The 10,954-nt window shown below is 38.5% G+C and overlaps 1 protein-coding gene across 1 annotated transcript in view; it reads right to left on the bottom strand.

Moving 5' to 3' along the window:
* Positions 1 to 9,426, bottom strand: part of KIAA0355 (KIAA0355 ortholog) — a 77,263-nt gene extending 67,837 nt beyond the window's left edge. The window contains exon 1 of the mRNA XM_006887845.1: positions 8,920 to 9,426. Within this exon, the coding sequence (XP_006887907.1) occupies positions 8,920 to 9,414 (495 nt within the window). The 5' untranslated portion in view covers positions 9,415 to 9,426. The remainder of the gene's footprint in view (positions 1 to 8,919) is intronic.
* Positions 9,427 to 10,954: the final 1,528 nt, after the last annotated feature.

Below are 10,954 nucleotides of genomic sequence, written 5' to 3'. Positions count from 1 at the left end.
ATCCATGCTAGAAATAGTGAGGTGTTTGGTTGGTGGTTTGGGTTTGGTGTTTGGTGTTTTTTTAATTTGGGGGAAAAAAGGGAGAGAGAAAATAGCACTGTATAAGATTATGAATAGAATTAAATGAAGTAAGTATGTATATAGAATTTCAGAACAAGACTTAGTAAAGTGTAACTACTCCATAAAGGACAACTTTGTTTTTATTCTTTTATTATTGTTATTATTCAAGCTGAGTTTGGATTCTATCACGTTTAAAATGTGAACTTTGGAGGCAGTAGTTAATTATAGTGTTGCACAATTTGATGGGTGAAAGGAGGGGTAGATAAAAGAAATGGTAAATATCTGGTGTGAAAAACAATGTACACAGACTTTGTAAGTAAACCAGTGTAAAATTAAAAAAAAAAAATAAATAAAAATTGAGTCTTAAAAAACCCAATACCCCAAAAATCCAACTGATACCACCTTCTTGCTCAAATCTCCCAGAAAAGCTTCACATGTTATTCTGTATCTCTTCTCAATTACAAGGCTCTCTGCCCTTATACTGTCTCCACTTCAGTGTTGTTATGGGCTAGGCAGGTGGTTCTGGGACTTGAAACAATGACCTGGGTTAGGAGATGAAGACTGAACTGAGTCAGCAAGCTTGTGTATCTCTATTCAAATACCACCATTACACTGACCACACAAATTGTCCTTTTCTACTTATTTACCTTTCTCTCCCAGCACGTCTGAAGTGTTTTTTATTGTCATCACTCATCTGTATTTTATCAATTACAGTTGGTGCTGAGTCATGAGAAAATCATGCCTGGTGCCTTGGTCTTACTGCAGGAGCTAGGCTGGTCTCAGAGTGAACACAGGCTCACAGGGATTCCTCCACATCTACTTATTTCTCCTTTCCTAGCTCTGGACACTTCAGCATTAGCTAGAGCACCAGAAATCCCTTAAGGAGGGATCAACTCTGAAGTAAGCCTTTCCACTCTACATTTGACAGTGGAGAGGTACACAACACCTTTACATGTGCCAGTCCGAAAGGATTTATAGAATTACTGATCTTGGCTTTCAGTCTGATGCACTGACAAATTTATTTTGTATCCTGCATGATTACACATGGATTTATTTGAAGTAATTTGTTAACACTGACCAATACTTTGAGATCTGGTTAAGTAAATACCAGAAATACTGTACAGCAACAGTAATGGGACATATTAGACACTGGTTTAAAAATGTGATTTTCATCACTCCTGATGGAATTAAAACTGTCTCTACAAAAAAAAAAAAAAAAGAAGGAAAGAAAAAAAATTGTCTCTACAACCTGTTCTGCATGGAAGTCATGAAAGCCTTACAAGTCTGGAGGGGCTAGATCCATTGACTTTGTCAAGAAACCTAAAAAATACTTATTAAAAGGAGAAAAGGAATATTCATTTCATTAAGAATATTTTTTATTAAGCATTTCTTGCTTTTTCATTGTGATGATGGTGTTTACCATCAAGTGAAAATTAACTTGATGACCAACTTGACTCTCCAGCAGATTTTCAGAGACAGTTAATCACACTGGGGAGGCTGTCCATCTTTCTCCTGTGGAGCACTAGGTAGCTTTAAACTGCAAGTCTTTGGGTTGACAGCACAACTCCTTACTACTAAGCCACCAGAGCTCCCGATTTAAAAAGCTTTTTTTTTTAAGGTAGGCAAGTAACACTAATGGATAAGAGAAGGATTTTAGCATTGTTAAGTCTATTATTGTTGTTCGCCAGTCAGTCGAAACAAACTCACAGCTGACCCTTCAGTTAAGTATTGAAAGGATAACATAATTAGAAAAACCACCATTTTGTAAGTGAGAATTAACAGATTCAGACAACAGTAAAATGAAAAATGACGCGTAAAAAAGCATTTGCTCACAGATTTCTGGTAAACTTTATAAAGGGGAGATCAGGCCTTCACTCTCCAGACCCCTTGATCAAGCTCCTTTTATCACTGAACATGGGGGGGGGGGACAGCTTAAAATAATATATGCTTCTAGAACTAATATTCTGTCTATAGGAAATGCAGAATTATATTGGAGCAAGTTACACAACTTTCACAAAGAAGAAACACAAGTCCAGAATATGATACATTCTGCAAGCACTTTACCTGATTTGCTCAACAAATCAATACTGTGAAAATTACTATTCTAAATTAAAAGAGTTAAACCTCATTGCCTTTAAGTTGATTCCATCTCATAGTGACCACAAACTTACACTGGATTTCCTACACTGTAAAACTTTCTGGAGACAATGTGTATCTTTCTTCCATGGAGCAGCTGAGTGAATCAAACCACTAACCTTTGTGTTAGCAGCCTTACATGTTGTGCACTACGCCACTGGCAAATGGATAGAATTTAAAATTTCGGAGTGGCAACTCTGAAAGGAGAAAATTTTTAATTCCGTTAGGAGGAAGTGAAAACGGAGGACTTCATGGAACATAATTTTAGGTGAAACGAGTCTGAATTATTTTTTATTCTAAATGTTTTTAGTTGTTGATTAGCTTGTGAGATTTCACTGGGTAGGGCAGTATCAGCCTCTTCAGACAGCCTTTCTTATCTTTAAAACTGGTAATCTGTAAGTGTACAGTATTTCTGGTATTAACCAGGTCTTGAAGTGTTGGTCAATGTTGACAAATTACTTCAATAAATTCATGTGTAATTCATGCAGGATACAAAATAAATCTGTCAATGCATCAGACTGAAAGCCAGGATCAATAATTCTTTATTTCTGATTGATAAAGACTTTAGTCTGTGTGTCTATAAAGAAGCGATACTTGAAAAGCCACTAAAAATGTTGTAAGATCTATTTCCCTAAAAGGGCACAACTCTTGGGAGCTGTGCAGTTGCTTTGGGCCTTGTAGTGTGTTTAGCACATCTGACCAGGGACGTGGCAAAGTCCACTCAACACTGAGGGCCCAGTGTGGAGCCTGTGCCCTACAGTCATTGGGGTATGAAGAAAGCAAAGGGAGGGGTGGTCTCTTCGTAGATCCAGTTCCTACTGTGCTTCCTTCACCTGCCCTTCAAGTCTGGTTCTTCTGTGGCCAACAGACAGTAAAGGGCAAAGTGTCTCCTTCCCCTTTTCCTTCCTAAACTCACTATAAAAGTATGACTTTCTCTTCTGATGTGTTCTAGTCACAGTAAGTTCCTCATTGCTCTTTAGACATTTCAGAATTGTTTCTTCCTTAGGAAGAGTTGCTGTCTTGTAACACCCAAGAGGGAAAATAAACCAAAGAAGAAAAAGAGCTCAGTTCAGGAACCAAGAATGAATAAGCTTCAGTTAGAAAACGGTTCCAAGTAGAGGAATGACTTGTTGTTCACTTGGCTCTGATGTTGGTTTTGTACATAACTGTATTCTTTACTTCAGAGAAGGTCTAATAGTACCATTCAAGACATCCTGGAAACCATATTAGAAAACCATGATGAACAACTGATATATAGAACTTTACACCATTCATCACTTCTGATCTTCACAAGTCTGAAAAGCAGGTGTTAATTTCTTAGGGAAAATGGAGGCTTTTAAATGTTAAAATGAAATGTTAAAAGATTTGCTCAAGGCCACACAAACAGTAAAAAGTGGTCATCTTCTAAATGTAGATCACTAACTCCATTTCCCATAACTTACTTCTTGGACTGATAGAATGGTGTCACAGGCACAAGTTAACCTGTGAAGAACCATGGTCACAATCCACTTCTCTAACAGGAAGACTGTTGTCACCCAGGGTAAGGCAAAAAGTCATCGATAAGGACAATAGGACAGGATTCCTGACCATACTGGAGCAAAGAATAGCCACAGCTCTTGGACATAAATATGAGTCAGTATCTGACAATCAAGAAGCATATTCCTAGCCACAACAATCACCTAAGGTATATCAGAAAAATGCATTTGCCACTTTCAGGAATAAGATTAGGAAACCAGCACTTTGTCCTAGGGTTAAAAATGGTCAAGTATTTTTATATTCCTGAATTTGGAACATTTCATACTGAGCAGAGGACCTTTACTAGCCAGCCATGTTCATCAACATCAGGGGACAGGCTTCTTTCCTTAAAGATGAGTGTTAAAGAGCACCTCAGGCTCTTATTGACAAAAACTCTTAAAAAACCAACAGGAAAAACTCAAATGCCTAGCCAGCTATTCCATCTAAATTGGTAAATATTCCCAGAAGTGACCCTTATTGGCCCATAGCTAAACCTCAGGGAGGTAAAATAATTAAGAAAATAAAAAATACTGCTCTTTAACACTGAAAAGGCAAAAGTTAAGTCTAATGATGTATGCTTGACAACAGCATTTAGAATTCACTTATACAGAAACTGTCTGATTCTAAAACTGATTGATAGCACTTACTTCCAGACCAATCTGAAAAATCTGTACAAAAACTATGGAGTATCTTCATTATCTTAACTGCCATTTCAACAGGGAAAGTCAAATCAAAATTCCAATTACAATACCAGGTCTCATGCTGACTCTAAGAAGGTGGGAGGAACTAGGTAGTTACTGTTGGGTTCTCAGGGGTATATTAAGTCCCGAGCTAGTAGAACCATGCAGTATCTCCTTCCTCAGTTCTGACGACTGCCTCTTGGTTCAAGTACAGGTTGCACATAAATACAAACAAATGTTCTGGGATTCCCATTCATCTCAGAGTCAGCCATAGCTTGTTGTGATCCACACAGTCAAAAGCCTTTGCATAGTCAATGAAACACAGATAGACATTCCTCTTGTACTCTCTGCTTTCTGCCAAGATCCATCTAACATTAGCTATAATATTCCTAGTACCATGGCCTCTCCTAAACCCAGCCTGCATATCTGGCAGTTCTGTTTTGAAGTCTTGTGCCAGTTGGTTTTTTTTTATAATTTTCAGCAGAATCTTGCCTGTATGTGTTATTAATGATAGATATTGTTCAATAATTTCCAGTCTGTTAGGTCACCTTTCTTTGGAATGGGAACAAATCCTGATCTCTTCCAGTCAGCTGGCCAGGTGGCTGTTCTCCAGAATTCTTGGCACAACTTAGTGAGCACATCCAGGGCAACGTCTGTTTGTTGAAATAGGTCAGTTGGTATGTCATCAACTCCTGGAGCCTTGATTTTTGCCAATTCTTTCAGAGCAACTTGAACTTCCTCCTGCATCACCACAGGCTCTTGCTGAAACGTTGTTTAATGAAATTCTTCTGTGTCAGCCAATTCCTTCTGGTACAGCCACTCTGTACACTCGTTCCATCTTCCTTAAATGCTTCATCTGGATCATTTAACATTCTGCCCAAAGCATCCTTAAGTATTGCCACTGGTAGTGTGAATTTGTTTATCAATTCCTGCAGCTTAAGAAATGCCCTTTTGTTTTTCTGACTCCAGCTTTTTACACATTTCATTATAGTATCTTACTTTGTCATCCCGAGCTGCCCTTTGAAATTTTCTGTTCAGCTTTTTAATTTCTTGATTTCTTCCTTTACACTTGAATCAAGAGGTCATTGTCAAAAAAAAAAAAAAAGAGGTCACTGTCAAAACAGAGGAAGGAGACATTGCATGGTTAAAAATCAAGAAGGGTATCTGCCAGGGATGTATTCTGTCTCCATACCTTTTCAATCTGTATGCAGAACAGATCATTTGGGATGCTGGGCTGTATGAGGAGGAATGTGGCATCAGGATTGGAGGAAGATTCATCAACAACCTGTATTATGCAGATGACACAACCCTCCTTGCGGAAACTGAGGAAGATCTGAAGCGCTTGCTGCAGGTGAAGGACTGCAGCCTTCAATATGGATTGAAGCTCAACATCAAGAAAACAAAGATTCTCATCACTGAGCTAACCGGCATCAGTATGTATGGTGAAGAGATTGAGATTGTTAACAGTTTTAGTTTGCTTGGCTTCACAATCAACACTCCTGGTTCCAGCAGTCAGGAAATCAAGAGACGAACTGCACTGGGAAAATCGGCTGTCAGGGACCTCTCCAGAGTACTGAAGAGCAATGACATCAGGCGGGAGACTAAGGTGCACCTCATCCAGGCCATAGGCTTTGCAACTGCATGTTATGAGCTGGATAATGACTAAGGATGACAGAAAGAGAATTGATGTCTCTGAGCTGTGGTGCTGGAGAAGAGTGCTGAATATTCCATGGACTGCTAGGAGAAGAAACAGGTTTATCCTGGAGAGGGTGAAACTGGGCTGCTCCTTTGAGGCAAGGATTCTGAAGCTTTGTGTGACATACTTTGGGCATGCTACAAGGAGGGACCAGTCCTTGGAGAGGGACATCATGTTTGGGAGGGTGGAGGGAGAGTGCAAGAGAGGAAGACCCTCGATGAGATGGATTGATTTAGTGATTGGGGTAATGGGAGTAGGTGTGTCAGAAACAGTGAGGTTGGCACAGGATAGACCAGGGTTTAGGGCTCTTGTACACAGGTTCATTATGAGTCACAAGCAACTCGACTGCAAATAACAACAACAATGACTGCTAGTGGTAAAGAGTTGTGCTGCCAGCCCAAAGGCTTGTGATTCAAATCTACCAGCTGCCCTGTGGGGGAAAAATGGGCAATCTCTTCCCATAGGATACACAGATTCTGAAAATCCACTGGAGGAAAAGCTATGAGTTGGTCCCAATTCAAAAGCACATAACAACAAACCAAAGATTTAGCAAATTATGGCCTGTGGGCCAAATTAAGCCAAATAAACAAACAAACCTACAAAGTGAAAATAGCTTAAAAAATTGGTCTTTTGTTTTTTAAAAATGTTAAGACACCATCTAAGTTATAAATTTACTATCTGCCCTTTACAGAAAAAATATGCCTATCTCTATAGTCTACAACAACAGTATTTCTGTGTCTGTTTCAAAATAATTATAAATACTTAGAAATATCTTAAAAATCCCTTTGAAGTAAAAGGAGATTTAGTCTTCCTAATTAAGCCTCTTTTTTAAAAACTCAGAGCAGTTGTGCTATCTTCAACTGCCTCAGTCATCAGACTTTTCCTTTAGGAAAACTAGTGTTTCCTAAAATAAAATTCAGCCCCAGGGTGAGGAAAGAAACATATTCCCTGCCAGCACAAGTCAAGAACCTAACCTCTAAATGTTCTAATAAAATGTACATGAGCCAATGGAAAAACCAGTTTTAGATTAATTCTCTTACTGGCTAAAGATTCTGAGGAAAATCTGTCAGACTATTAAAACAGATCACAATTTAGCAAATCATTACCTAGACTAAGGCAAAGATCATTCCTCATATAAAAATCATCATTATGGCCACATCAAAGAGTATGATTACATCGTTATATAACTTAGTTATATCATTATAACTGCAAACCACCGAGACTCATGGCCCAAGCAGGAGGACACATACCTACCCATTACAGCCAATTTTATGCTCACCTTGCAACTTGATATTCATTATGAACAGACTATTTCACCGATGCACAAGACTACTGGATCAGCTTCTTTTTCTTACTATCATTGTAAATTTGAAATGTTGAGTAACGAGACAGCCGATCAATGAGAACTAAGCATATTCTCATAGGTGATTCAAATGAATATTCTACTTTTACACTCTAGAATCCAGAAAGAATGAAATACTTCATTTTGGACTAAGACCCTAAGAATTTATGAATTTAGAATGGGAACTAATAATTCAGCCTATAAATAACAGATATAGAATTTCCATATGCAACCAATAATTCTAAATTATGACAATTTCCAAATAAAACACTTCAGTCTAAATCTCAGCACCTACAGGCTCAAGCATGCTGGAGATCTTGAGGATGGCAGAGGACAGGGAAAAATTCTGATCTTTCATAACCACCTTGACAATGCATAACAGGAACAATTATGTGATACTTTTAAAAGTATGACATTTGGAAATTAAATACACCTTTGAAAATTTAAAGGCCAAGAACATAAAAAGAAGCTGATTTTAATAATCTTATAACTTATTTAATTTTCAAAGAATATAATTCAGCCTCTAAATGCCTGTTAGAGTGGAAACGCATTTACTCCCAAGGCTCAACGTTCAGCCCAATGATTTTTAAAGGAAAATCAAACTAAATGCCTTCCAGTTAGTAGTGATTCACAGCTGACTCTTGACTAGGTTTCCAAGGCTGTAAAACTGCACTGGAAGGAGACTGCTCATCCTTCTCCAGAGGAGCCACTACTGGACTCAAACCATCAGAGAAGTATGGCCTTTGGGTTAACAGCACAACATTCTACAGACGACACTATCACAGCTCCCTGGCCTAATGACAGGTTGAAAAAGTGAATAACACAAAAGTGACACAGACCTTGGGACAGTAAGTCATATTAGACCAAAAGTGCAGCATTTGCCCTGTGATGGACTTGAGCATGGCAGGGATTATGAAGATGGCACAGGACAGGGTAAGCTTTCAGTCTGTTGTTCACAGGGTCACTATGAGTAGTAGTTGACTCAAAAGCACTTATCAGCACCAAAACTTAGAAGTCAGGAAGGAATAAGAAAGGAGGATGATTTGAAACTACAATCACAGGAACAAAGAAAGAAGAGTGCTGTTGAATTTCAATCAATATCACAAAACAAAGCATGGATGAACTCCTGAATGGAATACCAATTTGGTTATAAACTTTCATTCAAATGACAGAATAAAAAAATACATGAAAGTAATGTCAACCACATCATAACTACTGTTTCCTTAACAGGTATTATAAAATGCTATCAATTTTAGGATACATTTTAGTTTTAGAAATTAAAATGTAAAAGATGTGAATTTTGCAGTTGATAACTTTTTTTAAAAAAGGTATTCACAATACGGCACAAATTTTTCATAAGAAAAGGATATTAAAACAAAAAAAGTTAACAAAGACCACTATTATACCAACTTGGGAAAAAGCCAAGACAAACATTCCCACTTACCTCGGAGCATAATTTACTACTCAATGAAACACAGAAGATACTTTACCTCAATGTCCTGGACACTGAATTCCTTCTGATCTGTAAAATTTGCAGCCCCCGCACTAAGTTCCATCAACATCTTGGCGATCTCAGGCTTTATGGCTGAGGTCAGCCGACTGGCTGCTTCCATGACATGCTCCTGCACATCTTTAAGCTGCATGGCTGCCTTGGAGTAGTGAGAGTTCCTGAATACAGTGCTGAAGAGGTCTGTGAGGAAAGAACTGGCACGGCAAAAGACATTGAGGGCGTCCAGGTATTTGGAGATGCCCTGCTGGATGTCAGCAATGGGAGTGGAGTGGGGCATGGTATGGTGGCAACTGCCTGCAGCAGTCAGACCACCCAAGGGAGTAGAGGCGGCTGTTGATGCCAGTGGAGTACTCAGTGCTCGACCCAGCTCAGGCATTGGGTACTGCTGGTGCTGCTGCACCTTCTGCTTGGACCCGCCAAGCAGGAAGCGCCGCTTATAGTCCATCTTACTGTCCTGGGCACTGCAGCAATACATGCGGGAAGAGGGGCTGTCTCAGAGTCTGTGGATGAGTCTAGGTTTTGATTCTTCTTTCAAAACTGTGGCTAGGTATAAAAATAGTGCAGTTCTGCAAACTTAAGTTTTGAAAAAGGCATTTTCCATGTAATCCAATGTGGATGTGAGGAGGACAACAGGTTTATATAATTTATATTTTCAGGATAGTCAGGACCTCTGACAAAAAATAAAAATGTATCCAAAATGCTCTGTAAGAACTCTTGAGCATTCCACTCTCTTAGTAAAAAGATGTTTGTGGAGGAAAAACGCTTGCCCAGAATTATTTTCAAGAATACTTTGATATGTCTATTTACAAAGGCAGAAAAATAACTTAAATTACAAAAATGTAATATTAGGTATTGTAATATAATGTATCTTCAATATTCCAGAAAAGTTAGAAGCCAAAAATCCACACGCTGATCAACAGCAATTTAAAAAGCAGTACAGAGTTACTTCACACGAAGCCCTTAAGAACGAAGACCAAACCTCTGCAGAACTTTGGTAGAGCCTGCCTGCCAAATCCATTTACCTGTAAAGCTTCTTCTCAATGCTAAAAATTTCCGAATTTTCTGTTTTCTAAAACCAACTTTTTTTTTTTAAAAAGTAATTTGTTATTTTAAGTCTTCTTTCTTTTTGCTTGCTGAGGTAGCAGTTTCCTTGTAACAGCAATAAGAAGAGGTGCTTCCAGACTGGGTTGGCTCCAATTGTAAAGTCTGAAGCAAAAACAAACTGATGTACTTGTAAGGCCTTTAAGTAATTTCCTGTTGGGAGGAGGGGAGAGGAATAAAGTTAGCAAGGCAACTAGACAATGAATGAGTAATTCCAGAATATTAACTCTTGAAATGCCATTAATTATGGGTTACAATTAAATAATAACTCATATAACCTTATAGAAGAGTACTGAAAAATGAAATGATAAATACTAACAAGAAAATTTCTTAAGTTGCAAAACAAAAATAGCCCAACACTCCACAACAGAAGCTAACACGTGACAAGGAAATGGAGCCTAGATCAAAGTCTATCATTCCCTTGCTTCTCTTTCATGGGGCTCACAAAGCAGCTAGAGGATCAGATGAATACTCAGATTGTGGTGTGGGTAAACGAGTACAGCAATCACAAAACTTTAAAGAGAATCTTAAAAAAAGGAGAGATGGGCAGAGTCAGAGAAATCTGGGTTTTTAATGAGGAAAAAGCAGTTGATTTAGATCCTTATTTTTATCATTACATATGTGGAGTTAGAACTTACTTCAAGCAGACCCTTTAGCAGGTTTTCAGAGGTAATAAAACACCTGGGAGGAGACTGCTCACTGAAAGACTAGCTGGTAGATTGGAACTGTGCGCTTTTGAATTGGCAGCACAACGTCTTACTACTAAGCAACCAGAGTATACTAGGTCTTTATTACCTATTATTTATTCTTGAAAGTAGTCTTGATTTTGGAAAGTGGAGAAGAAGTGAGTGAGATTCATCAGGTGAATGGACCACCACTAAAGCAAATGCCAACTTGACGTAGAAGAGCACAGG

This window comes from Elephantulus edwardii, unplaced genomic scaffold (assembly GCF_000299155.1).
Source record: "Elephantulus edwardii isolate Elephantulus edwardi_28Jun2011 unplaced genomic scaffold, EleEdw1.0 scaffold00062, whole genome shotgun sequence".
Lineage (NCBI taxonomy): Eukaryota > Metazoa > Chordata > Mammalia > Macroscelidea > Macroscelididae > Elephantulus > Elephantulus edwardii.
Note: the sequence above shows the minus strand (reverse complement) of the source record. Positions and strands in the feature narration are given on the sequence as shown.